At 36.1% G+C, this 19,048-nt stretch overlaps 4 protein-coding genes across 4 annotated transcripts; all 4 read left to right on the top strand.

Moving 5' to 3' along the window:
- Positions 1-794: 794 nt before the first annotated feature.
- On the top strand, positions 795-2,511 carry LOC135651663 (small heat shock protein, chloroplastic-like). Its single transcript, XM_065171932.1, has 2 exons — positions 795-1,244; positions 1,927-2,511. Exons 1-2 carry the CDS (start codon positions 974-976, stop codon positions 2,391-2,393), a joined length of 738 nt encoding a protein of 245 aa, XP_065028004.1. The 5' UTR covers positions 795-973; the 3' UTR covers positions 2,394-2,511.
- Positions 2,512-3,982: 1,471 nt separating this feature from the next.
- Positions 3,983-8,698, top strand: LOC135651661 (26S proteasome non-ATPase regulatory subunit 6-like). The gene is made up of 8 exons (XM_065171930.1): positions 3,983-4,302; positions 4,391-4,505; positions 6,539-6,629; positions 6,715-6,860; positions 6,958-7,177; positions 7,262-7,370; positions 7,954-8,122; positions 8,401-8,698. Exons 1-8 carry the CDS (start codon positions 4,167-4,169, stop codon positions 8,573-8,575), a joined length of 1,161 nt encoding a protein of 386 aa, XP_065028002.1. The 5' UTR covers positions 3,983-4,166; the 3' UTR covers positions 8,576-8,698.
- A 1,034-nt stretch (positions 8,699-9,732) lies between these two features.
- On the top strand, positions 9,733-12,183 carry LOC135650918 (small heat shock protein, chloroplastic-like). The gene is made up of 3 exons (XM_065170611.1): positions 9,733-9,802; positions 10,761-10,924; positions 11,599-12,183. The coding sequence occupies exons 2-3, from the start codon at positions 10,765-10,767 to the stop codon at positions 12,063-12,065; spliced, it is 627 nt and encodes a 208-aa protein (XP_065026683.1). The 5' UTR covers positions 9,733-9,802; positions 10,761-10,764; the 3' UTR covers positions 12,066-12,183.
- Positions 12,184-13,655: 1,472 nt separating this feature from the next.
- LOC135651662 (26S proteasome non-ATPase regulatory subunit 6-like) lies at positions 13,656-18,275 on the top strand. The gene is made up of 8 exons (XM_065171931.1): positions 13,656-13,975; positions 14,064-14,178; positions 16,116-16,206; positions 16,292-16,437; positions 16,535-16,754; positions 16,839-16,947; positions 17,531-17,699; positions 17,978-18,275. Exons 1-8 carry the CDS (start codon positions 13,840-13,842, stop codon positions 18,150-18,152), a joined length of 1,161 nt encoding a protein of 386 aa, XP_065028003.1. The 5' UTR covers positions 13,656-13,839; the 3' UTR covers positions 18,153-18,275.
- Positions 18,276-19,048: the final 773 nt, after the last annotated feature.

Here is a 19,048-nt window from a genome sequence, read left to right as displayed (position 1 = left end):
TAACTTACACCCGCAGGTTAGAAAAGGAATTCAAAAGACCTACATGGACTTTTAGGAGTATACAAAACCTCTTGTTTAACATTAGGAATGACTTCCGAAAGGTTTTAAGTAATCAGAGGAAGATGATATCCTTATGGGAGGGCCCTTGGGTTAATATTTTATATTTGAGTACTTGATTTGTGAACATTTAAGAAGGTCTCTAATATAAAATGTGGTGGTTGCTAGAATCAGAATAAGATTTTTATGATCTTTGGACCTCTTACGAGGGGAAGAATCATTGAGATTCATTAATCGTAACCCCATACTAATAGTTAAAGCAAAAGCATCGAAAATGATTAAGGTGGAGGCTTTGTCCAGTTGGAAAGTGATTTAGTAATTCAAGATTACTCCAAGGATTAAAGTTTTTTTCTTTTTGTGAAAGTTTGACATTGACTCCCTACGTTTATTCGAAGCTGTGCGCCATTGCTATGGGCTTTTTATGGATTCTATGCATTATATCTTCACAAAATGTATGTTTCAATCAAGTTATGAGTTTTGTCGCATCAACATATCGGTTTTAATTTTACTTATAAAGATTCATTGCTTTCTATGGGTAAGACTTTTAAGGATTAATTTTTTGCAGTCATTGCAATAAGTTTTTGGTTCCTTTGGAATATTTGAAAGACACTCAAGTTTTGACTTGGAATCTGGTCAACCGATGCGGCGCCCATTAATGTAATTCTTGTTGTTACGGGCTTGGAGGGCCCATAAAGCCCATAAGGCAGTGGAGTTTCCAGAACACGTTCTGGTAAGCGCTGTTGTGTCCCAGAAAATTCTGGAAGCGATCCCGAACCCTCCACGCGAAGAGATGGCCGGCTCGGCTTCGTCTCCTCCCCCACGCATCTGCTATAAATAATCACCGGTCGCCCCTCTCTCGGCCATCACTTCTTTGAGATCAGCGGGAGGCCTGCCGTAGCAGCGGAGATCAGATAAGATGCCGTCGACGATCTCGAACCCGAACTCCGTCTCACTTCTTCCTCTTTCCTCCCGTGGAAGAGGCAGCAGCACTCTTGGTCATCGCTTCTTGGCCCTCCATGGGGTCCGACAATCCCCTCTTGGAGCTCCGCGCAATCTCGCCGTCAAGGCCATGGTCCCCGACGGCAGAGACAGCCTTGACCACCTCCAGAGAGCCGGTAAGGTGCGACAACAGCAGGAGCCGCAGCGTCATGCGCCGAGGAGGGGTGTGGCTCCCTCTGCGCCTCTCGGTAAGATTCCTTTGATGTTTATGTTGGTCTTTCAGCATCTATTCCATGCGTTTCTGCTCTGTCTATTGTGTCTTGGAGAAAAAGTAGCAATTATCTTGGAAGAGAAATTGGATATGCCATCACTCTCAAATTCACCATACAAGTGGGAGAAAAAAAAAAAACTGATTGAAGCAGACAATTAAGATCTGAAGACTCGTCATCCATCGCAGACTCACTTGAAAATGAAAAAAATTGAAGTTCTATCTGATAAATCATTTGAATTGGGTATGCATGGTGGAAGCTCAAATGAAGAACTCATAATGCATGCTGACAAGAAAATGAAAAATCTTCTATCGGATAAATGATTCGAATTGGGTATGTATGGTGGAAGCTCAGAATGCATACATATTCTTTGTTAGAGATTGGGTAAGAGAGGCATATGATAAATGATTTTAATTGTGTAACTAGTAAATGTAGAATTTTATTGATTTCTTTAACACTATGTTTATGAGCTTTAACACCATCAATTTCTAGTAAATTCCTTGGGAAAGGACTCATTGTGTATGAGCTTTAAACTATTGATTTCTTTTCTTTTCATTCTACCAGCTGGTCTTTGTTCCTTTACATTCTGACAATTCTTGATTGGATTAGTTATACATTGTGAAGGGAATTGGTATTGGCTGTTGACGTATGTAAATTTCAGGACTGTGGGACCGATTTCCTACCGCGAGAACAGTACAGCAAATGATGGAGACAATGGAGAGAATCATGGATGATCCCCTTGGTTACAGTGTCACATCATCACCTTCCGTGGGTGGTGAGGAATTTGGGGGCGGTTATAGGAGGGGAAGGACTCCATGGGAGATCAAAGAGGGGGAAGGTGTGTACAAGATGAGGTTCGACATGCCCGGCATGACCAAGAATGATGTCAAGGTGTGGGTGGAGGAAAGAATGCTGGTCATCAAGGCAGAGAAACTGCCCAAGGAAATAAAAGAAGGGGAGGAAGAAGAATGGTCTGCCAAGAGCTATGGTCGATATAACAGTAGGATCGCATTGCCCGATACCATCGACCTGGAAAAGATCAAGGCAGAGGTGAAGGATGGGGTGCTCTATGTGACAATTCCAAAGGCTTCACCTTCAAGCAAGGTCGTTGACATCAGTGTTCAATGAACTTGTCGTCACGGAGATAGTGTCTTTCCTCTCGTAACATCGCCTTAGTTTCCTGTTTCTGTACATGCATCTCGGAATGTCAAAAAATGTCCTTTAATCAATGGAGCAGTTGTGGGTATAGTCTCTGTCTTCTGCCGCATTTGCTCTTTCTTCAGATTCTCCTTCTCATTCTTTCATCCCTGATGACAATTTTCTTCTCAGTGATGTGCACATCTGCATCGGAAAAGAAGAATATTTGTATCAAAGTGATTTACAAAGCAGCAAGTCAAAGAAGTTACATCCTAAAGATAATAAATGTCCTTTTATTAAAATAAAATTATCTTTACACCCTTTTAAGCTCAATCTTTTATTTTTTTTTTATTTTGTATAAATCTATTTACCATCATGCCAAGCCTCTTTTTTTATGTTACATGAGTTATCAACACAAGCATACATACTCATTAGTAATATCTCCTTCGTTTAAAGAGTCTTAACCAAAGACACCATTTCCATTTCGGAAGTCTGGGCTTTTACTGTTGTCCTAATTAACTACATGTGTTTAATATTAAGATACAATTGTATAAAAGGGTTTTCTTCTGCCCTAGTCAAGTAATTTTGCTTGGGTCAATTTGACTAAACCAACCAACCTAAGTTGGATCAATTTGCCCGATCAACTCGGTCGGGTCAGTTTTGACCCTCCAACCTAGATTAGGTCAAATATGATCGACCAGCTCAAGTTCAGTCGATTTAGCCCGACCATGGGTCAAGTCAATTTGCTCGATCGGCTCGGGTTGAGTTAATTTAGCCTTACCAACTCGGGTTAGGTCCATATAGCCCAATGCGACCCATTTATCACTTGTATTAAAAGATACAATATAAATGTATATAATATTTTATTGGGCCGGTGACATTTAAAGTGTGTTCATTTATGCCCAATATAGAAAAAAATTAAAGTGCTCCATTCAACCTAAGGTGTCTTATTCAATTTATGCAATAAAAAAGTATCGAAAACACTTGATGCAATAAAAAATATTCAATTTATGCATAATACCTTTTCTTGGTTTAAAAAGATAATCCAAGTATATATTACTTCTCCCAACATATTGTTTGTGCATGATGTATCTATCAAAAATAAAAATATATACCAAGTGATTAATACATCGTCTTCTTTCAATGCATCTACTTATGATAAGAAAATAATTAAAGCATTTGATGCATCCCAAAACGTCTCGTCTATATATATACTATATCTATAAAAATAAAACAACTAATATATAATTTAATTATTTTTAAATATAAAAATTGATAATAATTAAGATCTTGAAACGTATTGAAAGTCCTCACATCAAAACACAATGAAAAGAGATAAATGATATGATTATGGGATAAAAGAATATGAGGTATAGATATTTTTCGCCTTCAAATAAATTTCTTCTTCAAATATTCAACGATCTTCTATTTTGGATAGGACTAAATTCAGATTAAATGGTTAGATATAATACAAGATATTTTGAGTTGGTAAATAAAACCTACGTAAGAGTACTAAGTCTTTTAGGTTAATTTTCACCCGTTGGAATTATTTTATTCTTAATAGGAAAACCGAACCGAGGTTGAGCCCACCCAAACCCAAACCCAAACCCCGATCGTTGATTCGGATTCGGGTCAGTTAGGCTCCGAGTTCGGATTCAGGGCTTCGTGGACAAACGAGCCGCGCCCGTTAAGCCAGGGCGGAAACCCTATAAAACCGAAGCGGAAACGAAGCGACGCAGGAAAAGAAGACAGCGTGCGTGAGCAATGGAAGCGCAAGACGGCACTCAGCAACAGCATATCGCCCTCGCCCACAAGCTCTTCCTCCTCACCCACCCCGACGTCGACGACATCGAGAAGGTCCGCCTCCGTGATGAGGTTCTCGATGCCGTCAAGACCCGTGGTAACGATGACGACGACATCCACCATTTGTGCCCTTTCTCTCTTCCTTCCATTCGCGGTCCTGATGTTATTGCATGCTTGTTCGATAGACATGGCCTCCCTATACGAGTCCCTCGCTGTCGCCTCGGTGCTGGAGATGGACACTGCGGTTCTTGATCGCATGAGAAAGAGGATCGAGGACGAGCTTAAGACGCTCGATGACAAGTGAGATCCGTTGTTTTAGTTCTTGTTTTTGTTTGTTTCTGTTTCCTATTGATGTTGTTTGAATATGACACAGAAAACGTATAAACATAGAGGGATAGGGAGACAGAGAGAGATTAATAACTCGGTGAAACTAAATAATGATTGCTCCTTAATATGCAATATTGTCTGTTCTTTTATTTTTTCTCCATGAGGTATGTTCATTTATATGTTCCTACTCATGACAAGATTTGTGCTGATTTTTTTTGTAGACACTTAATTTACATTTACGAGTTAACAGTGCATTATCCTTATTTTACAATAATTTTTTGATTTTCTTGATGTAGATCTGGTCAAGTATCTAAGTAGCCTTTTTTTGTTTTTTCTTTTGTTCTCTTTTATGGAGATCAGATCCTTTATGTCAAAGATGCTCTCTATGGTTGGCTTTAACCATTGGTGTTAGAATATATCACAGATACTAGCCATACATAAGTTGTCAACCATGGATTTAATTGTGCCCGCCAGACTGATGTAACATCCTGGTTTGTTGATCGGCCAATATATAATACAGTATGGACTAGCATTTATACCCTTGTTCTCAACAATTGACCTGGGGCATTGCACAGTGATATTACTATTGAGATTGGGTTTTGGCAGAAGATGAATTTTGCAATTATTGAGTTCCTATTTCGTAATTTCATTGGTTCTGATATACAAGCGAGAATTTGACTTCTAGATGGATAGGGTCAACTGTAAGTGAATTTTGCAATTATTGAGTTCCTATTTCGTAATTTCATTGGTTCTGATATACAAGCGAGAATTTGACTTCTAGATGGATAGGGTCAACTGTAAGTGATTCAATATGTCATCTGGTTTTAAGTTTTAGATTATCTAAAGATGGAAAGAGATCCAGAGATTCCTATGTATTTGTAATTGAGATTGAGTCTCCTTGCCTTGCCTTTGCATTTTCAAGTTTCCGTTGGTCATGTTCAAATTATATCAAATGATTCCTTTATTTAGATTAATGTGTGATGCTCATGTTTCACATATGCAATAATTTTTATTCCTTTGTTATGATACTAGACATCCATCTTAACATTCTCATCTTCACACAAATTTTTTTCAATAATTTGTTTATTGTTGCTCAATAATATGAACCAATTAGCATAAATCACCTCGTGAAATTTGTGTCACTAAGCTTCTTGACCGGAAATAAATCCCACATAGAAACCTTATTGGATTTAGATTTGATTTTGGACCTAGTTAAATTCTAACCCTAAATATATACTTGGATTTATATTTGGCCAAAACTTAATTTATATGAAGAATATCTAAATATTTTTCAATGATGATTACATTATTTCGATGGCTCTGAATAGCTTGAGTCTGCTTCGGATTTAACAAGAAGTACCATATGGTAAAGCCTGATATCCGACCTTGTATCTAATATGTACAATTGGTTATGGATCTTACATAAGTATTTTATGTTTGCTTCAAGTTTGTGTGTCTTATTCACCTTACTGGATGGCGTTCAGCTCTTGAGGATACCTGTCTAAAATTTTCTCTATTGACAACCTCGTTATTAAGCATAACCTAGTAAAGCATGAGTCACAGACTAGCACATTGCCCCTGACCCCACCCCCTTTGTCCTCTGGTTGTATGCTCTATGTCCGTGACTCATGCCTTAATCTGGGCACTAAGTCTTGATACGTAGGATTGTTCATATGATAATCGGGATTTGGGACAACATCTCTAATATGTAAAATAATGTTGTCATATATCTGATAGTATCTCTTGCTTTGAAGAAATTTAGTATCACCTCTAACTACTTCCGGTCTTGTTTTATCCTTTGAATTTGTTTAAAGGAGAAAATAAATAATGAATATAAGAGTGGTTTCACTGTGAATTTTAAAGAAATCATTGTCCTTTTCTAACTCCACCGTATGGTGTGCGGAATCTTGGCAATATGCAATAATCTTATAGTATAATTTGGTCATACGAAATTATCAATTATGATGTAACATAAAAAATAAGATTTCACTTTTGATACAAAATAGGATTGCCGATGCTGAAGAAAACCTAGGAGAAAGTGAAGTACGTGAAGCTCATTTAGCAAAGTCCTTGTTCTTCATTCGGATTGGTGACAAGGTATTCAGGGCTTCAAATTTCTGAGGTTCACTGTGATATTAAGTGTTACATTTATACTCATGATATTTCATTTTTCCATTTACAGGAAAAGGCATTGGAGCAGCTCAAAACAACTGAGGAAAAAACTGTTGCTGCTGGTCAAAAGATGGACCTGGTCTTCTATACCTTACAACTTGGCTTCTTTTACATGGATTTTGATCTCATTTCTAAATCAATTGACAAGGCTAAGAAGTAAGTTCTTGATTTCTGGTGTTAAAGAGTAAATCCATTATGCACTTTCTGATAAGGCTTGTGCTGAATCTATTTCATCTTGGCATGATCATGGCAGCTTATTTGAAGGTGGTGGTGATTGGGAGAGAAAGAATAGGTTGAAAGTATACGAAGGCTTATATTGCATGTCTACCAGGAACTTTAAGAAAGCAGCCAGTTTGTTTTTGGACTCAATATCGACCTTCACAACTGATGAGATATTCTCTTATGATACCTTCATTTTCTATACCGTCCTTACAAGCATTATATCGTTGGACAGAGTCTCACTTAAACAAAAGGTATTCCAATAAATAAGACGAGTCTCTGTTTTTTGTTTTTTGTGTTTTTTCAACCGGCTTATATTTTGATGAATTATATGGCAGGTTATGGATGCACCTGAAATCCTTACAGTGATTGGCAAGATACCACATCTATCTGAATTTCTTAACTCCCTCTATGGCTGCCACTTCAAGTCATTTTTCTCTGCATTTTGTAAGCAGACAAAACTTTTTAAAACATGTCCATCCTATGCAACAATAAAAGATCCTATTTGTTTGTTCCCTTTTTTTATTTGCATGATAATTGTGCTAGTTATCTTAGTGTCATAACATAAGTGTGTAACAGTTCTTGCCCAAGTTCATGTCGTAGCATTAATCTTTAGATTGATTGATGTTAAATGGTTGTGTGTTATTTGAGTTCCTAAAATGATATTTTCTCATGTTTCTATCATGTCTCTTCCAAGTTTTGTTACTCATCCACCCTCTTATTCTTTCTGCAGTAATTTACTTCACAGTTCATACCTTTATACCTGTTAACTGCTTAGCTTTAGAATCTAATATATGCAGCCTTTTGACATGATTGTGTCAAATCCTATCTTTTGCAGTATCATTTAGCTATTAAATAGCTTCACTTGACAAGGTTGACTAACCATAATGGTTATACTTAATATATTTACTATGGTTTATCATCATAGTTACTTTCAACTTACATGTTCATTAATATTTCTATCGAAATTGCCTTGTTTTGGTCAAATATAACTTGTTTGATTGTGGTCTTTACTGGTCTTGCTTCTCAGCTGGACTGACTGAGCAGATAAAGTTGGATCGATATCTACAACCTCATTTCCGGTTCTACGTGAGGGAAGTTAGCACAGTAGTTTATTCCCAGTTCCTTGAATCCTACAAGAGTGTGACTATGGAAGCAATGGCGGCAGCTTTTGGAGTATCTATTGGTTTCATTGATCAGTAAGTACTTTAACTGAATCGTTAGTGGTCAATGTTTTGTAGGTCCTGAAAATTTTAAATTCCTAAATACATTATAACGTCGTAAGTATCTATAAGGAACATATTATCTAATTTAGGGAAACATTGACTTTACTGATATTACAAGTTGTTGTTACGGAAGAAGCATGTACATCTATACATAAATTTCTGACACCTTTTTCTTTTGGTGCCTATGACGTAATTTCTCTCTCTTTTAAGTTGACGGAACAATAATGTCTTAACTAGTTACATATCTTTAGGGAACTATCTCGCTTCATAGCAATTGGGAAGCTTCATTGCAAGATCGACAAGGTTGCTGGTATCTTGGAGACCAACCGATCTGATGCCAAAAATGCACTTTATCAGGCAACTATCAAGCAAGGGGACTTCCTATTGAATCGAATCCAGAAGCTTTCTCGTGTGATAGACTTGTAACTGGATACTCATTTTGGCTTTCGACAACTTTTTGTAGTTGCAGAACTCTCATTTATCAGATTGTAACTCTTTATGATCCTATTCTCAAGGAACTATTATCTTGTGTCACTAAACTAGTTACAATGGAACAGTGTTGACCTTGTGATTTATTTATTTAAAGGTTGTTTTTCTTGTTAGAAAATGTTTGGGAAGAAACTACTTAACAGCAACAAGTTCTTTCTATGAGCCTTCTTGCTTTGTAAAATTGCCAGTGGTGAGATACACACAAATCTTGTTGCCATGGAAGATATTGGAGTTAGATATTAGCCATCAAGCTTGGAATTGATTGGGATCTGTCATGATCTTTGAAACAACGATTGTGATCAGAAGATTTCATCTGTTTGGAATTTCTAATTTCATTAGAAATTATAATTTGCCTTATAATATTTATCATTTATCAAAACATTATAAATTTTCGGATGCATCAATAAAACCAAACCAACAATATATGAGCAGCTTTTTGTGGACAAAAGTGGTTACCTGTGTCAGGTATCTTTTGGCGTGTAAAGTGTGAAAGCCAACAACTAATTTGAGATGATGACAGAAAACAAAATATTAAAAAAGGATTATTATTTACTACCCCTTTTTGATTATTTATAAATTTATGTTAATAATTGATAATATTCTTAAGTTATTCCTTTATAAATAAATATATATGCCCTTACTTTATAACTCAATTCTAATATTTTTTTTTTACTTCTTACCTATAATCCTTTTTTAAAAAAAATTCTTCTCCTCCTTCTTTTCTTAATAGTCTGAAGTGACGTAATAAATAATAAATTGAGACGATTTGAAGATAAAACAAAAAAAATACAGGAAGAGTCGACGTCAATAAGTGCATAGGTGAAAAAGAAAAGAAAAGAGTAAAAATAAAATTAAAAATATTATAAATAAAAAAATATTATTTTATTATTTTAAAGAATTTATAAATAGTAAGAAATTGTGAATAGTAAGAATGGCTCAAAATAGTAAACTTCAAAAAAAAAAAAAAAACACGCCTCATTACTTGCTTCTTATAACGGGTTACCGGGGCGTGGAAAGAGCTAAACCCGCATCCGCTGTTCATGCTATAAATGCAAAGGGAAGTAGAGCTGATCCACATCTCACTCGGCTCCTCTCCTCGTCCCAAGGCAGAAGTAACCGGGGCGAAGGATACGAGAACGAGACCCCAACCCTGAAACAAGCAGGGTACGGAGAAGAGGTACTGTACTCTTTAATCTCGCGTTCTTTTCATTTGCAGTTTCTTTCGGTCTGGTTTCGACCTAAGATGGTGTCCCGTTTTGCGCTGGAGGCGTGCAGTCTGGATCGCTATAAGATCCACGGCTTGATCACAAGAGCGGAGTTGAATTATGGATTTGAATGAGATGTTTTAGGAACTAACGAACACTTCTAGGGTTTTCTGTTCTTAGGTGCTCTGATTTGACATTGCTGCCTATTTTTGGACGTTTTGGTTATCTTCTGGACGATCTATTGTTTCATGTGGAGCCTTCCGAAGTTTGAATCAGTATACGTGTAGATCGATGCTTGCTTAAAATTTACAATTATATAGTAGTCCTCATTCTTTGTGGGTAGAATTGTTCGCATTGTCTTAATCATTCAATGTTATTATAAGTCAGTTTATGCAGCATTTTGACTTGAATAGTCAGTTTCTCTAATGTGATGAAACATGTTTGTACAGATGCCTATATCAAATTTCAAGCCTTTCTTTACTGCGTATGTTGTGGATTTATAGTAAAGATCATTTGTAATGCAAGAAAGTGATTGCTAAAAATGTTTGGTTGGTGACGTTATTATGTTTTATTTGAAATAATTTTTGAAAATTCATAAAGTTTACAGCTCAGTAAACCAGTCCTTTTATTACATCATATGCTTTCCTCCACCTTTCCAGCTGATCGAGTCAGTGATAGTTTTTCTCACTGAAGTTTCTAAATCGCAATGTTGAGTAGATGTCCTGGTTTACCCAAATCTTGGATTGTATTATTATCTGTTTTCATTGTTTAGATGTGTAGCATGTGTTCCTTATCTTTTGATTGTTGATGTACTAGAGCATAAAGAAAGTTCATATTGTTCCTTTAAACCAATGTGCATATGTTTTGGATCAATTTATTATTCTGTCTTAGCAAATTGTTTATGGGTTCACGTACAGGAAAATGGCAGGAGGGTTCAGAGTGCTCCATCTTGTTAGGCCATTCCTAGCATTCTTGCCTGAAGTTCAGAGTGCTGATCGTAAAATTCCCTTTAGGGAAAAAGTTATCTACACTGTCATCTCCCTCTTTATCTTTCTAGTTTGCAGTCAGCTTCCTCTTTATGGTATTCACTCAACTACTCTGTCTTTCAGCATCTATTCCATGCGTTTCTGCTCTGTCTATTGTGTCTTGGAGAAAAAGTAGCAATTATCTTGGAAGAGAAATTGGATATGCCATCACTCTCAAATTCACCATACAAGTGGGAGAAAAAAAAAAACTGATTGAAGCAGACAATTAAGATCTGAAGACTCGTCATCCATCGCAGACTCACTTGAAAATGAAAAAAATTGAAGTTCTATCTGATAAATCATTTGAATTGGGTATGCATGGTGGAAGCTCAAATGAAGAACTCATAATGCATGCTGACAAGAAAATGAAAAATCTTCTATCGGATAAATGATTCGAATTGGGTATGTATGGTGGAAGCTCAGAATGCATACATATTCTTTGTTAGAGATTGGGTAAGAGAGGCATATGATAAATGATTTTAATTGTGTAACTAGTAAATGTAGAATTTTATTGATTTCTTTAACACTATGTTTATGAGCTTTAACACCATCAATTTCTAGTAAATTCCTTGGGAAAGGACTCATTGTGTATGAGCTTTAAACTATTGATTTCTTTTCTTTTCATTCTACCAGCTGGTCTTTGTTCCTTTACATTCTGACAATTCTTGATTGGATTAGTTATACATTGTGAAGGGAATTGGTATTGGCTGTTGACGTATGTAAATTTCAGGACTGTGGGACCGATTTCCTACCGCGAGAACAGTACAGCAAATGATGGAGACAATGGAGAGAATCATGGATGATCCCCTTGGTTACAGTGTCACATCATCACCTTCCGTGGGTGGTGAGGAATTTGGGGGCGGTTATAGGAGGGGAAGGACTCCATGGGAGATCAAAGAGGGGGAAGGTGTGTACAAGATGAGGTTCGACATGCCCGGCATGACCAAGAATGATGTCAAGGTGTGGGTGGAGGAAAGAATGCTGGTCATCAAGGCAGAGAAACTGCCCAAGGAAATAAAAGAAGGGGAGGAAGAAGAATGGTCTGCCAAGAGCTATGGTCGATATAACAGTAGGATCGCATTGCCCGATACCATCGACCTGGAAAAGATCAAGGCAGAGGTGAAGGATGGGGTGCTCTATGTGACAATTCCAAAGGCTTCACCTTCAAGCAAGGTCGTTGACATCAGTGTTCAATGAACTTGTCGTCACGGAGATAGTGTCTTTCCTCTCGTAACATCGCCTTAGTTTCCTGTTTCTGTACATGCATCTCGGAATGTCAAAAAATGTCCTTTAATCAATGGAGCAGTTGTGGGTATAGTCTCTGTCTTCTGCCGCATTTGCTCTTTCTTCAGATTCTCCTTCTCATTCTTTCATCCCTGATGACAATTTTCTTCTCAGTGATGTGCACATCTGCATCGGAAAAGAAGAATATTTGTATCAAAGTGATTTACAAAGCAGCAAGTCAAAGAAGTTACATCCTAAAGATAATAAATGTCCTTTTATTAAAATAAAATTATCTTTACACCCTTTTAAGCTCAATCTTTTATTTTTTTTTTATTTTGTATAAATCTATTTACCATCATGCCAAGCCTCTTTTTTTTATGTTACATGAGTTATCAACACAAGCATACATACTCATTAGTAATATCTCCTTCGTTTAAAGAGTCTTAACCAAAGACACCATTTCCATTTCGGAAGTCTGGGCTTTTACTGTTGTCCTAATTAACTACATGTGTTTAATATTAAGATACAATTGTATAAAAGGGTTTTCTTCTGCCCTAGTCAAGTAATTTTGCTTGGGTCAATTTGACTAAACCAACCAACCTAAGTTGGATCAATTTGCCCGATCAACTCGGTCGGGTCAGTTTTGACCCTCCAACCTAGATTAGGTCAAATATGATCGACCAGCTCAAGTTCAGTCGATTTAGCCCGACCATGGGTCAAGTCAATTTGCTCGATCGGCTCGGGTTGAGTTAATTTAGCCTTACCAACTCGGGTTAGGTCCATATAGCCCAATGCGGCCCATTTATCACTTGTATTAAAAGATACAATATAAATGTATATAATATTTTATTGGGCCGGTGACATTTAAAGTGTGTTCATTTATGCCCAATATAGAAAAAAATTAAAGTGCTCCATTCAACCTAAGGTGTCTTATTCAATTTATGCAATAAAAAAGTATCGAAAACACTTGATGCAATAAAAAATATTCAATTTATGCATAATACCTTTTCTTGGTTTAAAAAGATAATCCAAGTATATATTACTTCTCCCAACATATTGTTTGTGCATGATGTATCTATCAAAAATAAAAATATATACCAAGTGATTAATACATCGTCTTCTTTCAATGCATCTACTTATGATAAGAAAATAATTAAAGCATTTGATGCATCCCAAAACGTCTCGTCTATATATATACTATATCTATAAAAATAAAACAACTAATATATAATTTAATTATTTTTAAATATAAAAATTGATAATAATTAAGATCTTGAAACGTATTGAAAGTCCTCACATCAAAACACAATGAAAAGAGATAAATGATATGATTATGGGATAAAAGAATATGAGGTATAGATATTTTTCGCCTTCAAATAAATTTCTTCTTCAAATATTCAACGATCTTCTATTTTGGATAGGACTAAATTCAGATTAAATGGTTAGATATAATACAAGATATTTTGAGTTGGTAAATAAAACCTACGTAAGAGTACTAAGTCTTTTAGGTTAATTTTCACCCGTTGGAATTATTTTATTCTTAATAGGAAAACCGAACCGAGGTTGAGCCCACCCAAACCCAAACCCAAACCCCGATCGTTGATTCGGATTCGGGTCAGTTAGGCTCCGAGTTCGGATTCAGGGCTTCGTGGACAAACGAGCCGCGCCCGTTAAGCCAGGGCGGAAACCCTATAAAACCGAAGCGGAAACGAAGCGACGCAGGAAAAGAAGACAGCGTGCGTGAGCAATGGAAGCGCAAGACGGCACTCAGCAACAGCATATCGCCCTCGCCCACAAGCTCTTCCTCCTCACCCACCCCGACGTCGACGACATCGAGAAGGTCCGCCTCCGTGATGAGGTTCTCGATGCCGTCAAGACCCGTGGTAACGATGACGACGACATCCACCATTTGTGCCCTTTCTCTCTTCCTTCCATTCGCGGTCCTGATGTTATTGCATGCTTGTTCGATAGACATGGCCTCCCTATACGAGTCCCTCGCTGTCGCCTCGGTGCTGGAGATGGACACTGCGGTTCTTGATCGCATGAGAAAGAGGATCGAGGACGAGCTTAAGACGCTCGATGACAAGTGAGATCCGTTGTTTTAGTTCTTGTTTTTGTTTGTTTCTGTTTCCTATTGATGTTGTTTGAATATGACACAGAAAACGTATAAACATAGAGGGATAGGGAGACAGAGAGAGATTAATAACTCGGTGAAACTAAATAATGATTGCTCCTTAATATGCAATATTGTCTGTTCTTTTATTTTTTCTCCATGAGGTATGTTCATTTATATGTTCCTACTCATGACAAGATTTGTGCTGATTTTTTTTGTAGACACTTAATTTACATTTACGAGTTAACAGTGCATTATCCTTATTTTACAATAATTTTTTGATTTTCTTGATGTAGATCTGGTCAAGTATCTAAGTAGCCTTTTTTTGTTTTTTCTTTTGTTCTCTTTTATGGAGATCAGATCCTTTATGTCAAAGATGCTCTCTATGGTTGGCTTTAACCATTGGTGTTAGAATATATCACAGATACTAGCCATACATAAGTTGTCAACCATGGATTTAATTGTGCCCGCCAGACTGATGTAACATCCTGGTTTGTTGATCGGCCAATATATAATACAGTATGGACTAGCATTTATACCCTTGTTCTCAACAATTGACCTGGGGCATTGCACAGTGATATTACTATTGAGATTGGGTTTTGGCAGAAGATGAATTTTGCAATTATTGAGTTCCTATTTCGTAATTTCATTGGTTCTGATATACAAGCGAGAATTTGACTTCTAGATGGATAGGGTCAACTGTAAGTGATTCAATATGTCATCTGGTTTTAAGTTTTAGATTATCTAAAGATGGAAAGAGATCCAGAGATTCCTATGTATTTGTAATTGAGATTGAGTCTCCTTGCCTTGCCTTTGCATTTTCAAGTTTCCGTTGGTCATGTTCAAATTATATCAAATGATTCCTTTATTTAGATTAATGTGTGATGCTCATGTTTCACATATGCAATAATTTTTATTCCTTTGTTATGATACTAGACATCCATCTTAACATTCTCATCTTCACACAAATTTTTTTCAATAATTTGTTTATTGTTGCTCAATAATATGAACCAATTAGCATAAATCACCTCGTGAAATTTGTGTCACTAAGCTTCTTGACCGGAAATAAATCCCACATAGAAACCTTATTGGATTTAGATTTGATTTTGGACCTAGTTAAATTCTAACCCTAAATATATACTTGGATTTATATTTGGCCAAAACTTAATTTATATGAAGAATATCTAAATATTTTTCAATGATGATTACATTATTTCGATGGCTCTGAATAGCTTGAGTCTGCTTCGGATTTAACAAGAAGTACCATATGGTAAAGCCTGATATCCGACCTTGTATCTAATATGTACAATTGGTTATGGATCTTACATAAGTATTTTATGTTTGCTTCAAGTTTGTGTGTCTTATTCACCTTACTGGATGGCGTTCAGCTCTTGAGGATACCTGTCTAAAATTTTCTCTATTGACAACCTCGTTATTAAGCATAACCTAGTAAAGCATGAGTCACAGACTAGCACATTGCCCCTGACCCCACCCCCTTTGTCCTCTGGTTGTATGCTCTATGTCCGTGACTCATGCCTTAATCTGGGCACTAAGTCTTGATACGTAGGATTGTTCATATGATAATCGGGATTTGGGACAACATCTCTAATATGTAAAATAATGTTGTCATATATCTGATAGTATCTCTTGCTTTGAAGAAATTTAGTATCACCTCTAACTACTTCCGGTCTTGTTTTATCCTTTGAATTTGTTTAAAGGAGAAAATAAATAATGAATATAAGAGTGGTTTCACTGTGAATTTTAAAGAAATCATTGTCCTTTTCTAACTCCACCGTATGGTGTGCGGAATCTTGGCAATATGCAATAATCTTATAGTATAATTTGGTCATACGAAATTATCAATTATGATGTAACATAAAAAATAAGATTTCACTTTTGATACAAAATAGGATTGCCGATGCTGAAGAAAACCTAGGAGAAAGTGAAGTACGTGAAGCTCATTTAGCAAAGTCCTTGTTCTTCATTCGGATTGGTGACAAGGTATTCAGGGCTTCAAATTTCTGAGGTTCACTGTGATATTAAGTGTTACATTTATACTCATGATATTTCATTTTTCCATTTACAGGAAAAGGCATTGGAGCAGCTCAAAACAACTGAGGAAAAAACTGTTGCTGCTGGTCAAAAGATGGACCTGGTCTTCTATACCTTACAACTTGGCTTCTTTTACATGGATTTTGATCTCATTTCTAAATCAATTGACAAGGCTAAGAAGTAAGTTCTTGATTTCTGGTGTTAAAGAGTAAATCCATTATGCACTTTCTGATAAGGCTTGTGCTGAATCTATTTCATCTTGGCATGATCATGGCAGCTTATTTGAAGGTGGTGGTGATTGGGAGAGAAAGAATAGGTTGAAAGTATACGAAGGCTTATATTGCATGTCTACCAGGAACTTTAAGAAAGCAGCCAGTTTGTTTTTGGACTCAATATCGACCTTCACAACTGATGAGATATTCTCTTATGATACCTTCATTTTCTATACCGTCCTTACAAGCATTATATCGTTGGACAGAGTCTCACTTAAACAAAAGGTATTCCAATAAATAAGACGAGTCTCTGTTTTTTGTTTTTTGTGTTTTTTCAACCGGCTTATATTTTGATGAATTATATGGCAGGTTATGGATGCACCTGAAATCCTTACAGTGATTGGCAAGATACCACATCTATCTGAATTTCTTAACTCCCTCTATGGCTGCCACTTCAAGTCATTTTTCTCTGCATTTTGTAAGCAGACAAAACTTTTTAAAACATGTCCATCCTATGCAACAATAAAAGATCCTATTTGTTTGTTCCCTTTTTTTATTTGCATGATAATTGTGCTAGTTATCTTAGTGTCATAACATAAGTGTGTAACAGTTCTTGCCCAAGTTCATGTCGTAGCATTAATCTTTAGATTGATTGATGTTAAATGGTTGTGTGTTATTTGAGTTCCTAAAATGATATTTTCTCATGTTTCTATCATGTCTCTTCCAAGTTTTGTTACTCATCCACCCTCTTATTCTTTCTGCAGTAATTTACTTCACAGTTCATACCTTTATACCTGTTAACTGCTTAGCTTTAGAATCTAATATATGCAGCCTTTTGACATGATTGTGTCAAATCCTATCTTTTGCAGTATCATTTAGCTATTAAATAGCTTCACTTGACAAGGTTGACTAACCATAATGGTTATACTTAATATATTTACTATGGTTTATCATCATAGTTACTTTCAACTTACATGTTCATTAATATTTCTATCGAAATTGCCTTGTTTTGGTCAAATATAACTTGTTTGATTGTGGTCTTTACTGGTCTTGCTTCTCAGCTGGACTGACTGAGCAGATAAAGTTGGATCGATATCTACAACCTCATTTCCGGTTCTACGTGAGGGAAGTTAGCACAGTAGTTTATTCCCAGTTCCTTGAATCCTACAAGAGTGTGACTATGGAAGCAATGGCGGCAGCTTTTGGAGTATCTATTGGTTTCATTGATCAGTAAGTACTTTAACTGAATCGTTAGTGGTCAATGTTTTGTAGGTCCTGAAAATTTTAAATTCCTAAATACATTATAACGTCGTAAGTATCTATAAGGAACATATTATCTAATTTAGGGAAACATTGACTTTACTGATATTACAAGTTGTTGTTACGGAAGAAGCATGTACATCTATACATAAATTTCTGACACCTTTTTCTTTTGGTGCCTATGACGTAATTTCTCTCTCTTTTAAGTTGACGGAACAATAATGTCTTAACTAGTTACATATCTTTAGGGAACTATCTCGCTTCATAGCAATTGGGAAGCTTCATTGCAAGATCGACAAGGTTGCTGGTATCTTGGAGACCAACCGATCTGATGCCAAAAATGCACTTTATCAGGCAACTATCAAGCAAGGGGACTTCCTATTGAATCGAATCCAGAAGCTTTCTCGTGTGATAGACTTGTAACTGGATACTCATTTTGGCTTTCGACAACTTTTTGTAGTTGCAGAACTCTCATTTATCAGATTGTAACTCTTTATGATCCTATTCTCAAGGAACTATTATCTTGTGTCACTAAACTAGTTACAATGGAACAGTGTTGACCTTGTGATTTATTTATTTAAAGGTTGTTTTTCTTGTTAGAAAATGTTTGGGAAGAAACTACTTAACAGCAACAAGTTCTTTCTATGAGCCTTCTTGCTTTGTAAAATTGCCAGTGGTGAGATACACACAAATCTTGTTGCCATGGAAGATATTGGAGTTAGATATTAGCCATCAAGCTTGGAATTGATTGGGATCTGTCATGATCTTTGAAACAACGATTGTGATCAGAAGATTTCATCTGTTTGGAATTTCTAATTTCATTAGAAATTATAATTTGCCTTATAATATTTATCATTTATCAAAACATTATAAATTTTCGGATGCATCAATAAAACCAAACCAACAATATATGAGCAGCTTTTTGTGGACAAAAGTGGTTACCTGTGTCAGGTATCTTTTGGCGTGTAAAGTGTGAAAGCCAACAACTAATTTGAGATGATGACAGAAAACAAAATATTAAAAAAGGATTATTATTTACTACCCCTTTTTGATTATTTATAAATTTATGTTAATAATTGATAATATTCTTAAGTTATTCCTTTATAAATAAATATATATGCCCTTACTTTATAACTCAATTCTAATATTTTTTTTTTACTTCTTACCTATAATCCTTTTTTAAAAAAAATTCTTCTCCTCCTTCTTTTCTTAATAGTCTGAAGTGACGTAATAAATAATAAATTGAGACGATTTGAAGATAAAACAAAAAAAATACAGGAAGAGTCGACGTCAATAAGTGCATAGGTGAAAAAGAAAAG

The sequence above is a fragment of the Musa acuminata genome, chromosome BXJ3-10 (genome assembly GCF_036884655.1).
Source record: "Musa acuminata AAA Group cultivar baxijiao chromosome BXJ3-10, Cavendish_Baxijiao_AAA, whole genome shotgun sequence".
Taxonomy (NCBI): Eukaryota; Viridiplantae; Streptophyta; class Magnoliopsida; order Zingiberales; family Musaceae; genus Musa; species Musa acuminata.
This window is presented reverse-complemented; position numbering and strand designations above follow the sequence as displayed.

What these genes read in the sequence shown, in the direction of transcription:
- LOC135651662 (XM_065171931.1), top strand. Translation starts at nt 13,840, where the DNA reads ATGGAAGCGCAAGACGGCACTCAGCAACAGCATATCGCCCTCGCCCAC. An exon ending in CTTAAGACGCTCGATGACAA is followed by an intron (nt 14,179 to 16,115) that starts GTGAGATCCGTT and finishes GATACAAAATAG; the next exon opens with GATTGCCGATGCTGAAGAAA. An exon ending in GTCATTTTTCTCTGCATTTT is followed by an intron (nt 16,948 to 17,530) that starts GTAAGCAGACAA and finishes CTTGCTTCTCAG; the next exon opens with CTGGACTGACTGAGCAGATA.
- LOC135651663 (XM_065171932.1), top strand. Translation starts at nt 974, where the DNA reads ATGCCGTCGACGATCTCGAACCCGAACTCCGTCTCACTTCTTCCTCTT. An exon ending in GGCTCCCTCTGCGCCTCTCG is followed by an intron (nt 1,245 to 1,926) that starts GTAAGATTCCTT and finishes TGTAAATTTCAG; the next exon opens with GACTGTGGGACCGATTTCCT.
- LOC135650918 (XM_065170611.1), top strand. Translation starts at nt 10,765, where the DNA reads ATGGCAGGAGGGTTCAGAGTGCTCCATCTTGTTAGGCCATTCCTAGCA. An exon ending in CAGTCAGCTTCCTCTTTATG is followed by an intron (nt 10,925 to 11,598) that starts GTATTCACTCAA and finishes TGTAAATTTCAG; the next exon opens with GACTGTGGGACCGATTTCCT.
- LOC135651661 (XM_065171930.1), top strand. Translation starts at nt 4,167, where the DNA reads ATGGAAGCGCAAGACGGCACTCAGCAACAGCATATCGCCCTCGCCCAC. An exon ending in CTTAAGACGCTCGATGACAA is followed by an intron (nt 4,506 to 6,538) that starts GTGAGATCCGTT and finishes GATACAAAATAG; the next exon opens with GATTGCCGATGCTGAAGAAA. An exon ending in TCAATTGACAAGGCTAAGAA is followed by an intron (nt 6,861 to 6,957) that starts GTAAGTTCTTGA and finishes TGATCATGGCAG; the next exon opens with CTTATTTGAAGGTGGTGGTG.